Source organism: Lycorma delicatula, chromosome 2, assembly GCF_047948215.1.
Source record: "Lycorma delicatula isolate Av1 chromosome 2, ASM4794821v1, whole genome shotgun sequence".
NCBI classification, from domain to species: Eukaryota; Metazoa; Arthropoda; class Insecta; order Hemiptera; family Fulgoridae; genus Lycorma; species Lycorma delicatula.
Genome location: NC_134456.1, coordinates 21,040,014 through 21,063,840, shown reverse-complemented (window position 1 = coordinate 21,063,840; position 23,827 = coordinate 21,040,014). Strand labels below are relative to the sequence as shown.

The 23,827-nt window shown below is 28.2% G+C and overlaps 1 protein-coding gene across 2 annotated transcripts in view; it reads right to left on the bottom strand.

Annotated features, from left to right (window-relative positions):
- Positions 1 to 303: 303 nt before the first annotated feature.
- LOC142320538 (uncharacterized) overlaps positions 304 to 23,827 on the bottom strand; it is a 505,330-nt gene continuing 481,806 nt past the window's right edge. For both annotated transcript variants that reach the window (XM_075358439.1, XM_075358440.1), the window contains 2 exons: positions 9,237 to 9,828; positions 304 to 2,358 (listed from right to left, as the gene is read on the bottom strand). In XM_075358439.1, the coding sequence (XP_075214554.1) occupies positions 1,204 to 2,358; positions 9,237 to 9,828 (1,747 nt within the window). In that variant the 3' untranslated portion in view covers positions 304 to 1,203. The remainder of the gene's footprint in view (positions 2,359 to 9,236; positions 9,829 to 23,827) is intronic.

The following is a 23,827-nucleotide window of genomic DNA, read 5'->3' as shown; positions in this document are numbered from 1 at the left end:
GACTTTCGCAAATTCAACCTAATTAGTTAAGGAAATAACGAAATTTTAAAAGGATGAATTTTACAAAAGGAGGAATAGTATAGACTACTCGCCACTATTTTTATTAAGTATTTTAAAACCGAAAATGTTAACAGAAAATGTAACATTATTATAAAATATATTATTTAATTATTAATAAAAATTGATTATTACTACAATTATTACTGCAATAACATTGATTGTAGTAATTTTAGTTATTTATTTTGATTATAAATTTGATAATAAATTTTGATTATAGAATTTTTTTCGGTACAATGCAGACTTCAAATTAAAGATTATTTATTTTGATTATTCAGGACACAAAATTAATAAAACAGGACACATAAAAATTAAAATAGTGAACCTGTAATTTAAGAATTATAAGGAAAAGTTAACTTCAATAAAAAAAGTGATTCTCCACTTAAAAAAGAATTTACCAAGATGGAGTTTCTTCTCATTTTTCCTTCCGGTTCCTAGCTAATTATCCTCATTATCAACAGTCAAATAATTCATCTAAATTACTGTAAACAGCTTTAATGAGTTGTTAAGGATTTATGTTTGTATAGATTTTCAATTATGTTACTTTAATTTGAATCCAGTTTTTGTTGTAATTTCGTATTTGTTAGGTTGTACCGTATATGATAAAAAAATCTACATCATACAACTCCAAAACGAAGAGAAATAAATGTTAATAAGTCTAGAATAAAACACTCGCTTCCAATTCTAGAATTAAAGATAATTTTTGCTTGCGTAGTAAGTTTGAGGTTGCTTGAAAAATATATTATATATTGGAAAATAAATTATATCTGCGTTGCGTAATATTTCGGTCCTATAGACGATTAATGTGTACTTACAAATGATTTTTTTGAAAAATCTTAATCGTGTGAATATCACCATGAAAATCCCATCAATGGATTTCGTTTTATTTATATTTTTTATATAAAAAGCTTACTTAATATAATACATTCCAAAAAACATTCAGAATATTATAATTATTTATAGACAACAATTTTTTGTGAAGTATTAAAAATGATTAGTATAAATTACATTACAATTTACTTTAAACAGGATTTTATATAATAAATACAAAAATGAGCATTTTATCTTAACAACACCCTCAAATTTTAAAATGGTCCCAAACACTAAACATACAGGAAACAGAGATTATATCAATTAATTGTGCGTTCACGTTCCATTAGCGATCACTTGTAAATCAGGATCTTTTGTTATTTCATCGATAGTCGCTATGGAAACTTTTTTTGGTTTGTTTGAATCGTCGAGCACCGCACCGTGATTCTCAAATATAGCATCGTGTTCTGGGCCGCGTTTCTCTTCGTGAGTGTAGTAATACGCTGTATGATGTCTTGAATAAATAACCGTCGCTATTATTGCAGCTGCCGAAATAAGAACTAATGCTACAGCTGCTCCGGCGGCAATTATCCCGATCTGAGATTGATGTGTAAGACTCAACCCTGAGAAAACATCTTCTCGGTACCCCAAACCACTCCCGCACCAACCTAATGAGCTCTGTGTTAACGAACCCAATGTCCTGTCGGTTAGACTGTACGGCAAAGTACAAACGACGTCTTTTAAATATTGCGAACGATTCACTCTGCTTAACATCGGAACGATATGACATAAATCACACGTCCACGGATTATTTTGTAAATATAGTACAGGAACCGTTTCCAATCTAGCCATTAGCCTCTCATCCAATCCTCGAAATCGATTCCTGGAAATATCGAATTCAGCCAATTTCGGAACCGGCGCAAGAACTTGTGCCGGAAAATGCATCATATTATTTCCAGAAAGATTAAGAAAACGTAAATGTTCGACGTAAACTAATAACCCGAGCGGAAGATCTGTTAATGACATATCGCTCAAAGAAAGTGCTTTAAGTTTTGTTACGACTTGTAATACATATTTTAATTCAGACACGGCGATGTTATTGCCGCTTATATTAAGAACCCTTAATGATTCCGTTAGCGGAATGAATGTAGTCGTTTCAATACGATCTAATTTATTATATGAAATATCGAGTTCTCTTAAAGTGGTTAAATTTGCAAACGCCGCATTTGTAACTTTTGCTAATCTATTTCTTGCAAGACAAAGCGTCTGAAGTTTCTTTTGCGCACTGAACGTCTTATCTAACACGACTGGAATCTGATTTCCGTCTAATTTTAATACTTGAAGTTTTTTTAAATCTTTAAATTCGTCAGAAGCTATATATTTAAATTGATTGTCTCCAAGATCTAAGTGCGTCAATGATGAAAGCAAACTGTATAAATGAGTGTTGATATTTCTTAAGAAGCAATTACGGCAAGAAAATACTCGCAACTCCTGTAACAGAAAGATATGCAACATTATATGATTATAAATATATATATATATATATATATATATATATATATATATATATATATGTGTGTGTGTGTGTGTATGTACATTTTACATTAAAGTATGTTCACATTATTTATAATCTTAACATCCTAAATTAATCAATCACATCAGATTAAAGCCCAGAGACTACTTTAATTACTTTGCAGTCTAGTACAGCAAATAGAAAAAATTTCTCTTTTCGAACTTTTTCAAATTTAAGCAACCCCGGTTTACTTTATAATACAATCTAAATAGTAAATAAACTCTCACCTCCTTTTATTAGATGAACAAAAGATTTTTTAAAGTGTAAAGATTTTTTTAAGTTTTAATTCAGCACTTTTATTCTAGACATTCTGCGATTATAACTTATTCTCGATAGTACTTACTGTCGTTACTACTATTCAAACTATTGTTTTTTTCTCTAGATCTAGTTAAAAGCGAGGTGATATTTGAGATATAAAAATCTAGATAACTGAAGAATTACCATAACATCTGTAAAAATATTTTAATAACTAATAGTCACCACAATTTTTTTCAGATTGTATTTTTTAAATTACGTTTTAAATGTTTTCAGGACTTTTATCAGAAGAAACGTTAAATTAAATTTATATTTTTAAAGGAAACTTTTTGTTAATATTATTTCTACGTATAAATTAGATAACAAGAAATAGCTCTGATAAACACTTATTAAAATAAATTCGATAGATATAAAACACTCGAAACCGTTAAAAAATGTTTTTTAATTTACAAGCAGATAGTTATTTCAACCGTTAAACAAACATGATCAGTAGAAAATAATGAATTATTGTCTTAAAAAATAACTATGGTGGATAATAATAACAGTATTTAAAATTAAAAGAAGAAGAAATTAAGTAAACAACACTTAACGAAACACAAAGAAATTAGTGTAAATGTATATTTACTTGAGTTTATTAAAATTAATATATGAAATACGGATAACTATTTAATGATTTTTATATTTTAACACAGACATTACCCGTATATATGTAGAGTTATCGAAAAGGGATGCAGCAATTTAGAAAAGTTGTGCTGGGTAATAATTAAACGAGTATTTTTTTTTTTTAAATCATCAACTCCAGAGGTTTTTTACATACCTTCAACCTACAGATCATCCTAAACGTGTTGAATTCACAATTAAAATGCTTATTAACATTGACAATGACGAAACATTTTTAAAACGTGTTATGTTAAAAAATGAAGCGATTTTCCATGTCAGCGGTTGTGTCAACCGGCATAATTGTAGGACATGGTGATCTCAGCAACCCAATGAAATTGTTGAATATTTCAAAGAAATACTCAAAAATAAACGTGCGGTGCGGTTTTATGTCCGATCTTGTGACTGGTCCATTCTTTTTTCATGAGCTTACTATCACAGGGGATGTTTATTTAGACATGTTACAACTGTACGTTTTCTCGCAAGTTAGCCTAATTACAAGAAAATAACGTTGCTGTAATGTTTCAGCAAGATTTTACGCTCTAACATTTTATCTTAGACGTTTGACGCGTTCTCAATGAAAGATTCCCAAATTGTTGGATTGGTAGGTCCTATACCTTCGCCTCCGAGAAGCTCAGATTTGACACCCCTAGACGTTTTTCTATGGATATACCTTAAATGCATTGTCTACAGTGAAAAAAGTCAGGGATTTACGACATTTAAGACAACGGATCACTGCTGCTATTGCCGCAGTTACGCCTGCGAAGATCCAGTGGACCTGGGCAAAAGTCGATTATTGGCTGGATATCTCCATAGCGACCAATGGAGCTCATTTTAAAACATTTTAGATAAAAAAACCTTTTTTGAGTTGGCGAATTTTTAAAAAAATACTTGTCTGATTATCTCTTGTATTTTTTGAGGTACAATTTTTTTTAAATTGCTGTAACCTTTTAGGATGATCTTATATATTTTTAATAAGCAGAGATATTGCTTTTTTCACTTACTACATGCCATATAATTTCTCAGTAACATTAAAATGTTTATTTGATTTTACATTTAAAATAGTTTTTTTTTGTATTTTAGTGAGTTTTATTGTATATATATATATATATATATATATATATATAAATTTAAACTAGACACACAATAGATAATTAATTTTTTTACTAAATGATCCTTGAAAATAGTACTTTTGTTTAAAAAATCGCCTAACTTTTTTTAAAATTAAAATAAAAGTTAATTAAATTGTCTTAAAAATATATGTAATTATAATATGCACTTTTGTAGAGTTTCTCTATATCAGTTTTTAATAATACTGTATAATTTTTAATTTTTTTCGTCTTCAGTCATTTGACTCGTTTGATGCAGCTCTCCAAGATTGCCTATCTCGTTCTAGTCGTTTCATTTTGGTATACTCCTGCATCCTACATCCCTAACAATTTGTTTTACATATTCCAAACATTGCCTGCCTGAACAAGTTTTCCCTTCTACCTGTCCCTCCAATATTAAAGCGACTATTCCAGGATGCCTTAAGAAATGGCCTATAAGTCTGTCACTTCTTTTAATTATATTTTTCCAAATGCTTCTTTCTTCATCAATTTGCCGCAACACCTCTTCATTTGTGACTTTAACCGCCCATGTGATTTTTAACATTCTCCTGTAACACCACATTTCAAAAGCTTCAATTCTTTTCTTCTCAGGTACTCCGTTCGTCCGAGTTTCACGCCCATATAAATTTTAATTTTTAATAACATTATTTATTAATTCTAGAGAGTAATATCCCGTAATTCTAGAGAGTATTATTATTTTATATTACTATTTAATTAATATTTTATATTTCAAAATTTATACTGCAGGTAAAGTACTTTTTATTATTAGTCCTGTTATTTAAATGTGTAAATAAAAAGACAACACTGTTGAGATAAAGAAAATCTATTAAAGCACTACAAAAAATTGATTGTTTACTTTTAGATATTTAAATTGAAAATACTAAAAACCACGTTTTCAAATTTTTTGCGAAAATCTTTGTTGTACAAAATGCTCAGTTTAGAATGAAGTACTGTATAAATAACTTAAATAATGGAATAATGAATATTTCGTTTTTTTTCTCCCATACCTAAGAGGGTGGACCAGATAATGCATTGCACACCCTCAGAGGTCGGGACCTCACGGGACCCGGCTATGCCGATCACCGCAGGGTCACGGTAGGTTTTAAGGCAAAGGCAACCTCTGAGGGCATGCAATGCATTAGCTGGTCCACCCTCCTAGGTATGGGAGAAAAGAAAGTGATACTAAATATTCATTATTTCATTATTTTAATAATGGAATATTATTTTTATAACTATTTTAATAATAATTCCATTATTTAGTACCACTTTAAAACGTTAAACAAAAGTGTTATATTAAAAGTGTTTTATAAAATCTTATATTAATACAAAATTGAAGATAGAGTATTTATACAATTTAATTTCATCCATTGGTTCAATTTGAGATCATCTCAAAAATCTACTAGGATTGTAGTTTATAAGTCAACAACATTTTAACAAACGATAAAGCGTGCAAAGGATAGAAAAAAAATTACTTCAGTGTCCAAAAAATTAAACTTTTTCTATGATTAAAAAATACAGAAAGAGATAACAATAATACTCTCTTGACGTTGAAAACATTGGATTTTCTTTGTCAAATTTTTCAATGAAAGAATCTATTGATACTATTCTTATATCACAAAAATATTTTATTAATGGTAAATGTCGACGTCAACGAATTCTTCGATAAAATTTCTCATCGATTAAAACTTGTAAACAATAAATATTATATTTCTTTATTCCATGCTTTGTTTTCCATTAAACGAATTTTCTTCTTGACCTTGTCAAATTAATCTCAATGAAAATATATTTTAACTTGATGGGCGATGCATATTTATATTTAAAATTTTCCTAATATCAAAAATCATTAGTATGTTCGTGATGTGTTTTATTCACTTAGTTTCCAAAATACGTACGTAAATAAATATAGTTTTAGTTTATTTTTTTTTCTGAGAATTCAAATATTTCTTTAATATGACATATTTGAATACTCAATAAGAAAATAAGATACAATAAAACAAATAGCAGTACTTAATTGTATTGATGTAGAAATTATAGAAAAGGTTTATTAAAAACAAAGAATTTAGTACCATAATAATCTAACAAAATTACAACAAAAAAATAACAAAGAGCTTATTAACAATTTTTTCTTACAATATAAGTATACACATAAAATGATAAAAAAAATTATTGATGTTTATGATAAAAATAAATATAAAAAAGCTTACAAACGAAATAAACATATTATAAAATATTTAAGAAATAATAATAAAAATGTTGGAGAAAGTTTAAGCGGAATATACAAAATTAAGTATAATGAAATTTAATAAAATCTATATGGATAAATCTAGCACATCCTTTAAAAAATTATTTAAGGAAAATTATAACGCTTACAAAAACAATAAAAGGGCTGTATCTAAGATGACCGACCATCTGTTGTAATATAAATAGTTAATATAATAATAATAACATAAAAAATAATATAGATATAATTGTACATATATTTATTCACTGATTTTTGGCATTTTTTCACTACGCCAATCGTGTACTTAAATACTAAAAATGCATAAATAAAGTTACACAAAATGTTTGAAAACGTAAGGTTTTTAAAATTCTATAGAATTGAATTTCTAAGTAGAAATTAATTTTAATTTTTTTTCAAAATTAACAGATTTACAGAAAAGTTTAACAAAATAATTACAAATTATACTTGTTACATTATAATATTATTTTAAAATAAGTGAAAAGTTTTACCTCTTTTATGAAATTGAAATACCTTAAAATTAACAAAATAAAATTTAAAGTTGAATATTTTCGTTCAATCTGTAACAAAAATATAATGCAGGTTTTATAACCTCATATATAATATCACTGCCCGCTAATTAAATTCTCGTCACGAGAAATTATGAAGTGTAAAAGTTCTCGGATGAAAATTTTAAGTCAGAATATGTGGCACTGGAAGGGAACGCAGGCTTATAATGATTTATTCTGCTCATGTATACGCTTTTGTTCAAGTCTTTCAGTTTTCTGAACCGAAATATTTCACTAGCTTTCATTTTTCATACCAAACGCTCGTTATAAAGCATCTTTACATCTTTTCGGGGGTGTTGTTAATAATTTTATATTTTGATTTCATAACTTTGTTGATTTTTCTTTTGTAATCCTCTTTTCATTTGAGAAAATGAAACGGAAATATTTAAAAAAAAAAAAAAAAACATTAAACGTAATGTAGATTTTATTGCAGTTAAGATAAAATTAAGCTATAATATATTGATTTAAATAGCTTTATGATACGAGCGCTGTCCTTTTACAAACTTTTGCGGAAGGACCCATAAATTTATATGGTGTATTTTACAAAAATTACGCCAATTATTAAATTATTAAAAAAATCGACTTTAGAAAAAAAATTCGTTTAAAATTTACTACGTAATCAAGGAACGCAACTTTCTACGAGCCTTTAAATTCAGAATGTTTTCAAAATTTATATTTTGGAAATATGTTAATAATGCATATTATTATTTATCAACCAAATCCTCCTTCTGTAATAGGGATAATTGAAAAAAATACTCTTAAAAATTCAGATTTGTTTAGTGCCCTATATTTTCATCGGAAGTAATGTAAATAATACGATAGGTAAACAATAATAACGAATCGCATTCTGGAAAGAGTATGAGGTACAAAATAACCATTAGATTTTTAAAAATTTAATAAATGGATATATTTATAAATAATACTTTCATACCTTATAGTGAATAGCGTTGAAGTCCTCGTCAATAAAAAAAAGGACAACTTATAATTTATTTTGTTTTTAAAGGCCAAACTTATAAATCTTTACACTGATAAATAATCGAAATTTTTGGATTTTTTTTTCTCCAAACTTAACAAAAACTTCAAGATCATATCTAATAATTTAACCCTAACGGTCAAAATACGCCATCAAATCAAGCATTATGAAGCATTTAAAAGTAATTGCTTACTAGAATATGAGCCGAGCAGAACGGTATTTACTAGAACAAATAACTACCTGATGCTATCCACTATAATCTGATTATTATGCAAAACTTTAGGGTATTTGCAAGTTAGTGGTAGTTTTATTCAAAATAACACACATGATATCAAAAACCATTTCCTTGTTAAATGACTCTATGAACAACTAAGTATACTTCAAATAGAGTAATTAAAAGGATATAATTGGGTAGATATAATATAAGACTATGCTTATGTCTATTTTATATACGTAAATATAGTAGATATATGATGCAGCCAGCAGTCAACAGAATAATTGAATTTTTTTTTATTATCTCTGAGATAAACTGATAAAATTTAATATATGTTGAAAAAATATTGTAATTAAAGAATTTAAAATATCGTAAAAATTATTTTTAAATTTGAATGCTACAAATACAAAACATTGATGTTTGTGAGAATTGGCACAAAAATTTACTGTGTTTGATGGAATACAATTAAATTGGAAAGAATAAAATGAAGTATAATATCAAATATTATGGAATATAATGTGAAGATTCGTATTAATTAAGAATCACTAAGAAATTTACGAGCTTCAATATTAGCGATTTGTAAAAATAATTTAAATTTGTAAAAAAAAAAGTATTAATGGAATATAATTTTTAATCGTGATTTTTTCTCGTAGTTACATTTTTCTATATTACGAACGTAAAATTCTTCTATTTTAATTCTAAATTTTGTTTTCGGACCTGAGATAAAATACATATGCATAAGGATTTTAAAACATTTTCTTTTAAATTTTTTAATATTGAATTAAGTAGGATATATCATACCTGTACGTCCTTGAAAACTTCAGGATTTAGCTCGTAAAGAGTGTTGCCGCTGAGATCAAGTCTTTGTAACTTAGCTAGTTTGAGAAAAAGTCTCGGAGCGAGCTCCGTTATTCTGTTACGTGCCAATGAAAGTATGCGAAGTTCTTGAAGTTGACGAAACGTTCCGCTGTGCATGGATTCAATTCTATTATCATCTAAATGTAATTCGATCAAGTTTGCCAGTCCCATAAAATTTGGTTCGAGTACTTGGCTGATATTATTGTGCGTTAAATTGAGTACTTTAAGTGTAGGTACACCCCAAAAAGAATGTTTTCCTATAGCTGGAACATTTGATTGTACGATATGTAATTCCTCTAAGTGTGAAAATTGTTGGAATATAGGTCCGATAGTTAATGAATTTTGATTTTCTTCTGGAGCAGATATCTGTAGAACTTCTACGTGTGAATCTATTAGAAGTGTTGGGATCGTATTGGTCATTCCGCCTCGAGAACAAGTCACTTGTCTTCGTCCTTTTATGTCTAACATACATGCACATTCTGGAGGACATTCAGCGAAAATTGTTCTTGATATGATGTATAAAACCACCAGAGTCCTGTAACAAAATAAACAAGACTGTTGTTAATCAAACAGAATTATTACCTGAACTGTAATTTTACAGAAATGTATTACAATATTGGTTTAATTAGAAGTAGCATATATTGTAATAAATAAAATTAACTAGTGCGATTAGCATTTATACTTGAACTTAAAGTGAAAACCTTGAAAAAAGTGGAACCTACGTCCTATGCTCATTAGGCTAAATTCTTTGGTCAGCCAAGAGATTTTTTTTAGAAATTTCAGATAAGAAGTAAAATATAATATATATATATATATATGTAAAATATTATATTCATTTTTTTTATATGGTACCTATATTTCTTATTACGTTACTTTTATACATAGAAGCGAGATAATTTAAAACTTAAAGTATTTTTTAAGTTTCTTAAAAATTAAGAAAAATTAAAAAAAAAACAAAATAGATTTTTAACACTTATTAGTTTAAAATACGTGGTTTAGAACTTCAAAATAATTTTTATATATACAAAAGTAAGCAAGATAAATTTTATATTAAATATTTATTTCTAATTTAAAAAACAGATGAATTCTACAAGCTCTGTAAGAGAAACCAATGTTCAATTTTATTTAAAATCCTTTTTGACTTTCCACAGTACCTTTTTAAAGAAATTAATTAATTTTTGAATTAGCTTTTTTTCTTTATTTTTTATTATAAAGTTCCCTTTAGATACGTTGTTTATTTATTTTTTATTATATAAATAAATTTTGTCTTTTATTAATAATTTTATATCATATTTTAAATTTCATCCTGCAAGGTTACCTACAGGTTACCAGTGACTACATTAAGAACACTTCAAAAAAGTGGCGTCGACAATTAGTTTTCTTTTACGGCCACTATTAACTAAAATTCACCTAGATTCATAAAGATTATTCCGAAATGGAATGATTTTATAAATAAAATATTATTTTAGGTTTTATAAGTTCTCATACAACTCTCCTTTTCTGGTTCTTCCACATTCTGGTATGTTTTTATTTTAATAAACTTAAAAATTCATACTTTGTAAAACGTTTCTGTGGATAGTATTCAAACTAGTTTATTAAAAATCAAATCCTGTACAAGTTTAGTTTAAAACAATTGTATTTATTACCCATTTAACAAAATTATTTTACGTCAAACATAAAGTAGTATTTTTTCCATTCCAATCTTTGTCTTTTACCCTATCTTTTTCAAATATTACCAAAAATACAGTTCTGCATCCTATTTTATTCAATTTTTTAGGTTTTATTTCACTAAATTTAGTTATATTACACTAAAATTTCTAGGTTATTAAAACCACTAAATCTGACCCTTAATTCTGGTGAAAAAATTACATACTGGTTTAAATTTACAAAAAAAGAACAAAAATCACAGAAAAATCTTTCGCCAGCCGATACTCGCTAACGATCCGTTTCCGAACCCATGTTTATATGAAGTCTCTTCTTTAATTTCAAGTGTAGAACATATCCTGAAAACGTTTTACACTCTTCGTGTGAATCATCCAAAATATATAATCGCGCGTGCGTGTGTGTATATATATATTGTCGCGTGTACGCGGCTCGATCTGGATATTGAGAGTTTGATAAATGAAAATGTTTATATAATTACAATTTATTGGTTTAAAAACATAAGTAAAACAAGGCAAATAACAATGACAATAACAATAATAATAGTAAACGACAATCATGAAACAACTAGTAAAGAAAAGAATAGTTATCACAACCATAGTAATAATCAGAATAATGGTAATAATCATAATAATAATAACAGACCATAAAAAATTTCACAATAATAATTAGAATAATGACAATAATAGCAACAGTAAACAATAATAATATTAAATGTTAATAACACAAATAATCATAAATGTTAATAATAATAGTAAATAGAGATTACATACAAAACAGAATTTAAAATAATCGTAAGGATTTATTCACAGGTAGATAAATAATGAAAATCAGATTTTAGTCCCGTTGATAAAAAATATTACATGACCGCACTTAATACTTTTAACCACCGGTCTTGTATTAACAACAATAGTGCAATAGATAAGCCAACTATAAAGTTCTTTAACTGCAAATACCTTTTCAGTTCACAAATAAATCTACCCTAACAATTTATGAATGAAATTTAGTCAATTATCTCTTTCACTTATAGTCTTACAGTAACTCGCCGAACTATTACATGTGAAGTTGCCCCGACCTTAGTTGCCCCGACTTAGTTCACTTTGAAATTCGCTCCTTCACTGATATCCTCGCAGACTCACATCGCACTCTGCTCGCGGAACTGATTTTTTAACTGGTCTTCACCGGAGTATTTATATTCTTATCTTCTTTACCTGCCAGACCGGACCCAGTTAGAAGCGTGAGAACGATCGACCGAGCCCTTTCGTTCTATGCATTCCACCATAACCTGGTCCGGTAACTCTTTTCACGGAATAAACATTGATTTATTGTGTGTCAGTGGACGTATTACAAAAGACAATTGTTAAACGGACCTGTTACGTTTACTAAAAGGTTTTCTTTTAGTACCTTTTTTTATTCCTCCCATTATTATATTTTCTACTACTTTCTTCTTAATTGGCAGGAATCCGTTACTCAGGTCCTCAATACCGGTCTTGTTACAATATATATATATATATATATATATATATATATATATATATATATATAAAACTCTGAAAGAATTTCTTCTAAATGTAGAGCTGATTTTTTTTTTTTCTTTTAGCAGATAGATTCGATTTTATTTGACAGTATTGAATTACTACATACAAGAGTAATTGTCATACCATTAGATAATTATGATGAAAACTTACTCATTAATGAGCAAAATATTTTTCAAAATGTATAGTTAAATTTTTTGCAGTAAATCTTAAACAAATAAACAGGAACTTACAGATAAAAAAAAAGAAGAAATCAAAGAAATTTTGAATGCCCAAAACAATTTTAAAATTGGTAGAAAAGATACTGGCAAGTCCATCTGCTCTCGATCAGTCTCAATAACAACACTAAACTACATAAAATAAAGAGTAATGAAGAAAAAATTATTGTAAAAGCATTCATTCGGAAAATCATTATCTTTTTGATAATATTACATATTTTAAGTTGAGCTTTAATGCTTTAATAGTATAATACAATATGATCAATATCTGAAAAATCTGATGTAGACACTAAATGACTTCCCTGTACGCCTATTAAATTACATGTACACAGTTTTTTTTATTCTTTTTTTGTATGAAAAGTACATAAAATTTTATCTCATTAATAACTTCTGATATTTATCATATTTTTTATTGGTATTGTTGAAATATTATTTATCGTAAATTTTTTTTTTACAATTAGAGATTAATAATTATTAATAAATCAATATATTTAAATTTAAAAAAAAAGTTAAAAAGGAGATCAAGTCGGATTCAAATCGACATGCCTTCGCCTTGTAAGATCTATACATTTCATTAATTAAAATTTTATTTGGCTGTAACTCTGCAACCATTGAAAATAAGTACCGCTTATGATATATCGTTGAAAAGCTCTCAATGAAGTCTTATTACTGCAGTTAAGAAAAAATCCATTTTTTTGGGGGGATTTTGTGCTTTTTTGGACACTTTTGGTCCAGTCGATTAAAATCAAAAGGGGAGCTTCAAAACTAGATGTTACATCAGTCCTGTTGAAATCCAAAATTTCAACATCTTACGACTAATCTTTCTTTAGTTATGCAGACGTCACGCCGAAACTAGTCAAAATGGCTCAGGGATGATCAAAATGGATATTTCCGTTGAAATCTGAAAATCGAAATTGTTAGCGATTACAATACTTCTTGTACTTCATACAAGGAAGTAAAAATCTAATAAAATTTTAATACTTTCCTAGGATTAATTATTTATTTTTCTTATTTAGTAGAAAAATAATTATATGTAAAGAAGTTGCGTAAAATTTCGTTTATAGGGTGGGGGTAATTTATGATGAAGTTTTATTATAAAATTTTCATTATATGTTTAAACAAACCAAAAAACAAACTAATTTCTTTGAACTCTTATATAATTGTTACTCGTGTTAGTAGAGTAGTAATTAACAATGTATTACTGACCGAACAGGTCAAATAACTAAAAAGTAAATCGAACATAAAAATCTTTATTAGAAAGTAAAAAATAAAATATAAATAAACTGTTATAAATAAGACGTTGGGTTGACCGATTGATGTAGTGGCTTCTAGGTCAGTCGGTTTTAGGTTTAATTCTTGGAAATGGTTTAATATTTTTTCACCTGTCATTTTGTCCATCTTATCTCTTCTTAAAATATATGTATACAGTGTCGCGAAAGGATAGCTGAGTCGCGGTTCAACCACTCACTCATTGATGGTGAGCCACGTTAGCCACCCACTGGCGAGTCACGGCTCAGCCACCCATTGACCTTCCATGCCACAAGCCACCCAATGGGAAGTTAAAAAATATAAAATACTTCTCTCCAGATTATGTATTCATGTCTTCTACTTTCAAAATTTTGTAATAAACTTGAATTTTATTTTAATCACACTTTTTGAATAGTTTTTGCTATGAATAAAAAAATATTTATAATAATTTTGTAGTTCCTTTAATTTCAATTTGTATATTTTGATTTATTTTTATTGTTATTTTTATGTACAGTGTACAATTTTTACTTGTATCCACATGAAGTATTTCTTGATAATTTCAATTGTGGTTACTGATCTAGTCCAAAGTTTTTAATATTTGGGCTATACCAAATGAAGCGTTTCCGAATCTGTGTTTATATGACATTATTTTCACCAGCAGAACATGTCCTGAAAGTTTGTTTCATTTTTCGTGAATCTTCCTGTACAATTAGTACCCGGTTAAAATCTTTTATAATTACATTAGGGTTTGTAACAATTATTTGTGTAACAACAACTTTATAACGTAATATAAATTTTTGTAACATGAAATCCGATTTAAGTTTTCATAAACAAAATTGAGAGGAGAGTGGAAGAAGTGTTAGGAGAAGACCAATTTGGTTTCAGAAAAAGTATAGGGACAAGGGAAGCAATTTTAGGCCTCAGATTAATAGTAGAAGGAAGATTAAAGAAAAACAAACCAACATACTTGGCGTTTATAGACCTAGAAAAGGCTTTCGATAACGTAGATTGGAATATAATGTTCAGCGTTTTAAAAAAATTAGCGTTCAAATACAGAGATAGAAGAACAATTGCTAACATGTACAGGAACCAAACAGCAACAATAACAATTGAAGAACATAAGAAAGAAGCCGTAATAAGAAAGGGAGTCCGACAAGGATGTTCCCTATCTCCGTTACTTTTTAATCTTTACATGGAACTAGCAGTTAATGATGTTAAAGAACAATTTAGATTCGGAGTAACAGTACAAGGTGAAAAGATACAGATGCTACGATTTGCTGATGATATAGTAATTCTAGCAGAGAGTAAAAAGGATTTAGAAGAAACAATGAACGGCATAGATGAAGTCCTACGCAAGAACTATCGCATGAAAATAAACAAGAACAAAACAAAAGTAATGAAATGTAGTAGAAATAACAAAGATGGACCGCTGAATGTGAAAATAGGAGGAGAAAAGATTATGGAGGTAGAAGAATTTTGTTATTTGGGAAGTAAAATTACTAAAGATGGACGAAGCAGGAGCGATATAAAATGCCGAATAGCACAAGCTAAACGAGCCTTCAGTAAGAAATATAATTTGTTTACATCAAAAATTAATTTAAATGTCAGGAAAAGATTTTTGAAAGTGTATGTTTGGAGTGTCGCTTTATATGAAAGTGAAACTTGGACGATCGGAATATCTGAGAAGAAAAGAATAGAAGCTTTTGAAATGTGGTGCTATAGGAGAATGTTAAAAATCAGATGGGTGGATAAAGTGACAAATGAAGAGGTATTGCGGCAAATAGATGAAGAAAGAAGCATTTGGAAAAATATAGTTAAAAGAAGAGACAGACTTATAGGCCACATACTAAGGGATCCTGGAATAGTCGCTTTAATATTGGAAGGACAGGTAGAAGGAAAAAATTGTGTAGGCAGGCCACGTTTGGAATATGTAAAACAAATTGTTGGGGATGTAGGATGTAGAGGGTATACTGAAATGAAACGACTAGCACTAGATAGGGAATCTTGGAGAGCTGCATCAAACCAGTCAAATGACTGAAGAGAAAAAAAAAAAAAACAAAGTTTGAACTTAAAGACTATATTACAGTATATTAAGACCAGTAAATTTACTTGAAACACAAGAACAGTATTAATATTCTTAAAAATAAAAGTAAACATTACAAACTTAAAACATTAATTAACTAATATTCTAATGAATTTTTATTTCAGTATATCAGGACACTAATAAACATACAAGTCTAAATTGTTTTTCATAACATTGTAATTTACGTTTATCATACGAATACTAAAAGGCTTCCCTTTTTGTATTCATTCTGAATACTTATTCAACAATTTCAACTTTTAAATTCAATATGCCAAAACATATCGTTTAAGAATACTTAATAACACGATGGCAAGAATACCTTATCATTATCTACGTATTCATAAACTTTATTTTACTGATCTGAATTTTCAGCATCAGCGTACTTTCTGTATCTGAAGTATGTATATACTGTATATATCTATCATGTTATTTTTTTGGGCTTGATTATATAGCCACATAAGTTTGAATCTTGTGCGTGGGATATGGAATAGTAATTTTTCAGCGTTTTAAAAATGCCACGCATGACCGGGATTCGAACTCGGGTCCTCCGGATAAAAGGCCGAGACGCTACCAGGCTGCCACGGGGATCGGCAATGTATTTACAGAGTAACTTTATCTAGCTAAGAAAATGCCCAAAAGGATTCAGATATACACAGTGATTGACCAGGAAAGGGAACTAATTTTGGTACTGATTCTAGAGCTTAAAATAAGCTCTAAAAAACCATTCATACAAATATATGTCCGAAAACACTTTGTCGAGTTAAGGGTAGTAAAAAACATTTCGCCCGGATTTCAGTTCCCTGGTGAAATGAGATCATACTTAAATTTTTAAGTTGTTATATAAAGGTTAAACTTTATAGTCTGTTATGTTTTTGACTAGAAAAATCGGTTAAAACAGGTCCTAGAACTTTTTCTCCCTTATTTTTCATAATAACCATGTAAAACAGAAAAATTCGGTGAATAAAAGACTTTTTTTAGGTTTGGAGTACAACAGTAACTTAGATTACTAATAAATGAGTAAATTTTATAATCACAACTTATAGAAATTTAATTTCGAGAAATTTATGTAATAAAGTCTTTTTTTTCTCCTGTTTAACCTCCGGGAATTACCGCTCAGGTATTACTTCAGAGGATGAATGAGGATGATATGTATGAGTGTAAATGAAATGTAGTCTTGAACAGTCTCAGTTCGATCATTTCTGAGATGTGTGATTAACTGAAACCCAACCACCAAAGAACACCGGTATCCACAATCTAGTATTCAAATCCGTATAAAAGTAACTAACTGCCTTCACGAGGACTTGAATGCTGGACCTCTCGACTTCTAAATCAGCTAATTTCGGAAAACATGTTCACTACTAGACCAACCCACGTTGGTTGTTTAATCAAGTATTTGAAAAAAAAAATCAACTTTTATTATTAAAAACAATCAACAAAAAAAAAGTTATGAATTTCTAAAAATTAAAAACAGTTGTTTTTAGTACAACAAATTTAGACCTTTAAAAAATTCGATTCTAACTGTATGCTTTGAAATTATTTTGAATACTACTCATTGTTGTGATAAAATTGTGGTTACGTCGTAATAATAAACGTTAGACGGTTTAGTTGTTTTTCATAATTTTGATTGTGCTTATTTTTTATAATCAAATTGTGTAGTGTTTTTGTGTTTATTGTACTCTAATAACTACATTTTTTCTCTTGTATCTAAATTTAAAAAAAGTGAAATTCTGTTTTGAATTCTTCTTTTTGGAAAATACCATGACTATGAATATGCTGATATGATTTCTGTGTACGGCTTTTGCGATGGAAGCGCTTCAGCTGCGGTGGAACATAGATATCTTGGACAAGTAATTCCGAATTATTACCCGTTTTTAATACCTTGTAATAATTGAGTTGGAAGATTTAATGTTGGAAAATTTAATTGAGTTGGAAGGTGTTATTTTGTAAAAATATATTAGAAATATTACAAATGGAGGTACTTTTTTATCAAAGAAATATAACTTTTTAAGTATATCACCAATTTAAATACAAAAAATTATATTTATTATCCCTCTCAAATACTCTTTTTGCAGTAAACACAAGCTTTTTATCTGAGTTTTATTAAACAGAGACCATACCACATAACATTGCTGAAAGTGAAGTACGAATACAACATTATGAACAAGTAATTTTGAAATACATTAAATGTTATACTTAAGAGTACCAAGTAATTTACTTGGTATTCTACCGAAATATCCCACATTTTAATAAATTTGTTACATATAGAATCATAATGCATTTTACAGTTCAGATTACTGACAGTAATAATAACTAGTTATGTCTTAAATATTTTTTTCCTTCATTGTCACAGATAATTGAATATCTTCTTCAATCCCCTGCCTGTTTTTCTTGTTATCTATCCTGATTTTCTTTTTAACAAAAATTTACCTTTATTTTAACTAAGTATTTTATCAAATGTCTTCATATATCTTGAAATAGTAAATAAATTCGAAATAATAAATAATTTGACGAGATTATTTAAATCTAAGATTAATAATGTATCATGTGTAAATAACTGAATGTTGTAGTGTTCATGATACAGTCAGTATCATTAATAAACGAAATAGTTTGAAATCGCATCAAATTTTCTTTTGGTTTTACCGTACGTAAAGTATAATATAACATTTTCTTATATACATACATTATCATCATAAATTTTAATAAGTAAAATCTGTTGGTAAAATAATTCTGTTTTTCTACAAAGAAAACACTTTCAACAAAACTTTACCTTTTTTTTCGTTTTTCAGTGAATTTATTAACTTGTAGTTATTTTTAAAAATGTAATATTTTTCTCAATTTTCTATTCATTATTATTATTATTTACTCTAAAATATCTGTACATTAAAAAAGTTACTATTTATAGTGAATTTAACTGGACCAAATATATTTATTTCTGTGTATTCTAAAATTTGTTTCATATAATCAATGAATCTAATTTTTTTTAACTTATAAAATTATAATTTTCCTATGTAAATTTATTCAATCGGTCTCAATTTGTCGTTTCGGAATTTTCAGGTTTCGGTCATATTGCTTTTAGCTTTTACATCAAATACATTATTAACTTAATAATGTTACATTTTCCATTATTGAATTATAATTGACAAATTTGCCTTGTATTATCAATTTTTTTTAGGTAAATTTCATAAGAAAGCTACCTACTGTAATGAGTACCATGATTCGACTTCCGGAAAATTTCGACATATCTTCGCGTTTCACATCCCCAGACCCCAAAACCACCGTTAGCTCGAAAGTTTATATATACTTTTATATATATATATTTCACTTTCTTGTGGACACGATAGCTGCTGTAATTTTGCGCCAATCCCTTTCAAAATGTTTCTTAAAAACAACTCGTCCCAAAATCTTGGTCGAGTTCGTTAACGACGAAAATCGGAACGTGGTGGTGAAAATGGGGGGCTTTTTAGAAAAAAACAAAATATCGCTATAACTTTCTTATTAAGTAAAATATAGAATTCGGTTAAAATTCCTACTATTTTTTGGATAAGGACTTAAAACTTATGTAAGTAAAGTTTTTTGATATCACCAACCAACAGCAGGTTGGAAAAATGGAGTTTCGAAGACAAAAAAAATCATACCGCCCTTAATTGGCACAGTATCGAATCAGTTTAAAGTGATCCTTAGTCCTTTAAACATTACCTACAACTTTTCTCTGAAATAATTTTTAATATGACCAAGCCTTACGGCAAGAGATTATCAAAATGTTTATGGAACTGTAAGATGGGGCTTGTCATATGCTAAACATGTGAAACGTTTTTCACATGCAACCACTGTCGTATTGAGTAAATTTGAGTTTTTTCTTAACTTTAACATGGAAATCTTTTTTATCCTGTACTTAGCACCAGTGAATCAACTTTCGTCTTCCGACATGCCGAAAGGAATTTTTTTGAATTGAAATATAGTCAATTATATAAACAGCTTTATACAATGCAAAAAGCTAAAATAATAAAAGCAGTTACTAAACCAGAACTAGGTTAGAAGTTAAATAAATTTTTTTTATGTAAATATTTTAGAATACATTCTATATGATATTCCACAAGTTAGTTGTACAATGTGCGAATCTGGAAATTAAATGTGCAAAATATACTGTATAATTAATTTTAAATTGTCCTAAATCTTTAAAATAGCAGCAGCAACGGATTGCTAACAACAGTTAACTGTTAAATATTCTTATTAAGATTAAATTGTCAAGAAAAAAAATTATTATGTCTTAATATATATATATATATATATATATATATATATATTATATATATATATTTGGATTTTATTATAAAACTTTTTTATACAATTTAAAATTCTCTTGTTAATTTTTTCCATTTTATATAATTTTTACTCAGATACTAAGCGGAATAAGATTAAATCACAAAGAACAAAGAAAAGAAATTAAAAGCATACGACCGAGATATGAGATTTAAAAACCGAGAAAATTATTTATAAAAGTTGTGAAAAAATATGCGTGAATAAATTCATACTTCGTTAATAATTTAACAGTAGAAAAATGGATATTTTATCATGAACAAAGGTTTAGGCCTTATATATCTGCATACTTTAAAAAAAATTAATTTCGTAAATGTAAATTAAAATATTTTTTTTTTTAGGCTGAAATAAAAAAAAAGAAGTTATTTGAATGTATAGGAAACAAACAAAAATACTTTTTACATTTTATAAGTTCTAAATTAAATTATAAAAAAATTGTGTGTGTAATGTAGATTCCGAATTAATGATAACCAGCGCAGTTAATATTTCATATTAAATATTAAGGTAAACATTTTCATTTTATAAACTTAATTTCTGAAAGTTAAAACATTTATTCTGATTTATTCTTTTAACATTCCTATCAAAGATATAAAACAAGTAAAATGAACATTAAACTTTGGTATCTTTGTCCATATTGCAGTTAAATCTATCTACTTATGTGCCTTCTCCAGCCACAACTTTTAAACACTATCAAAAATATTTTTTCACGAGGAAAATGATAATAATTTACGGTATACATTTTCAAAAGTATTCATTAAAACTAGTTTAATATCAAAAATAAATAAATATTAAAATATCAAAATCGTTATTAAATACCAAAAACCTGAGAAATTTAGTTTTGTTTTATTATTATTATTATTAATATCGATATCTTTCAGAACGGCTAAAAGAAGAAACATTTTTTCATAATCATTTTTTAATGTAATTTTATCTAAAAATAAATATTCAAAGGTTTGCGGCAAAGAATTCTCTTTCAATCCACATGGATGGAGTGTGAATATACCACTCTTCACCCTTTTGGAGTACACCAGTCCTACTATGAAGTCATATCCTAGACTAGGACAAGACAAGGAACTGTGAAGTTCTTTATTGTTTTATGTGCGGCAAGACGTAGATTATAGAAAGCATAGATAAGATAGGAAGCATTCTTCTGTTATACAAAAGAATGCAAAGTCCATGCAGTTGACTTTCAACATTCAAACAGATGAATTTTAGATTCACAAATTTATCTCACAGGGAATATCCTTAAAAAAAAAGAATAAATTAGTTTCCAATAATATTAGATATAAATATTACACAATCTCCAACAGAAAGTTAAGAAAATATTTTTAAGTTATATAGAAAAGTAATTAATCTGGAAAAACAGGTATGAAAAGTTGGAAAAATTATAAAAAATCAAAATAAACTTTCTTACTAGTATTCTAAAAATTAAACAAATTATCTCGATATTAAGATTTGTGTAATTAAATAATGGCGAAAAAATCTAACAAAACATAAAATATTGCAAGAATATAATGTTCTAGATTATATATCAGGAATATGTATCTGGAAACTTAGGGATCACGAAAAAATTACACTTACAAATAAGAAGAAAAATGATCTCATGTCTAAGGAGTTTATTTGCTGGGAGCACATATATATATATATATTTTTTTTTCTTTTTAATAAAATATCTACAGCATTCTTTTAAAATAAAATACTTATAATATTTTGTAATATAATATGGAGAGATTTTGACGGATTTATTACTTATACAATCAGGGGTACCTCAAAGAAGCGTTCTTGGACCCATCCTGTGTTCTGTTTACGGCTGACTTACCAATTACGTTAGATACTACAGTTGCGACGTTAGCTGACAATACTGTAATTTTTGCTGTTCACGAAAATCCGGCTACTGCGTCTCGTTTTGTTCAAGATTATATCACTCTCCTCGAATCGTGGCTTACGTATTGGAAAATAAAATAAACGAAACAAAATAAAATCACGTCACGTTCACTCCTTCGTAAATAACGCTGTCCTCCTATTTCTGTCTTCAGTGTTTCGATTCTGAGATCTCAGGACTGTAAATATTTGGGTTTTCATCTTGACCGACGGCTTACTTCAGCGAAACATATCAAATATAAGCGGAAACAGTTGGATCTCAAGTTTAAAAGCATGTACTGGATGATAAGACACAGATCTCGGCTTTCAAAAGAAAATAAATTATTAATTTATAAATCAGTTTTGAAGCCTGTTTGGACATATGGGTTTGACTTCTGGGGTAGAGCGTACAACTCCAGTACGGAAATACTTGAATGCTACCAATCAAAATTCCAAACGTACCGTGGTACATAAGCAACAGCCTCAGATATAATGATTTTAAGTTGCGAACCGTTCGGCAGGAAATCTCTCTGGTCAGCCTGCGGTATCAAAATCGTTTGGATCGGCACCCGAATTATTTGGCCGTCAATTTATTGAATAACACGATCAGTGATTTTTCAAGATTGCTAAGAACATTTTTCTTGGTTTGCCTTATCGTTTTAATTAGGTGCCTTTATGGTTTGGCTGTATGGAGTGCTCTTCTATTTCATTTCGTCGTTATAAGTTAAGTCACCAGTCTATGAGTACTTAATGTTACTTCAAATATAGATCTTATTTACTTATTATTCAATTATCTTGCTGAATAGACTGTAAAGTTGCTCTGTCGTTATAATAAAAAAATATTTTTTCTTCCTAAAAAAATATTTTAATTGAAAATAATAATATTTATCTTTCTAGAAATCAGGTCTGTACTAACTTTAATTTAATAAACGTCATATCTTTTGTACGACGTGCGTGAATCTTTTACTATATTTCTGTTGTCGCTCTCCAACTACCATGCAAACAAACGTTTTGATCTAATCGGTAAAAAAAAAATGTACTTCTTGTAGATAGTACTAGCTCATTTATACAACTTTTTGTTTATAGAAATTTGTTATCGTTGAAAGGCTCTCAATGAGGGATTATTGCAGTTAAGAAAAAATCCAAAATCCAAATTATTTTGGCTTTTGAACTTTTTTGGAAACTTTTGATTCAGTCGATTGCAATCAAGAGATGCACAACTAGATTTTACAACAGTCCTAAATCCAAAATTTCAACATCCTACGGCTAATCATTTTTGAGTTATGCGAGATACGTACGTACAAACGTCACGCCGAGACTAGCCAAAATGGATTCAGGGATGGTCAAAATTGATATTTCCATTGAAATCTGAAAACTGAAATTTTTCGCGATTACAATACTTCCTTTACTTTGTAAAAAGGATATAGAAGAAAAAAAGAGAAATTGGAATTATATTTGGATAATTATACGAAGAACGATCATAAAAAAAAAACTAATGAAAAAGTTAACTTCCCGAAATCGTGGAATGGTTATTATAAATTGTGAAGCTAACCACTGTTTAACTACTCCGTTGTTAAATAGCGGTTAACTTCATGAAGTGGATCCAATTTT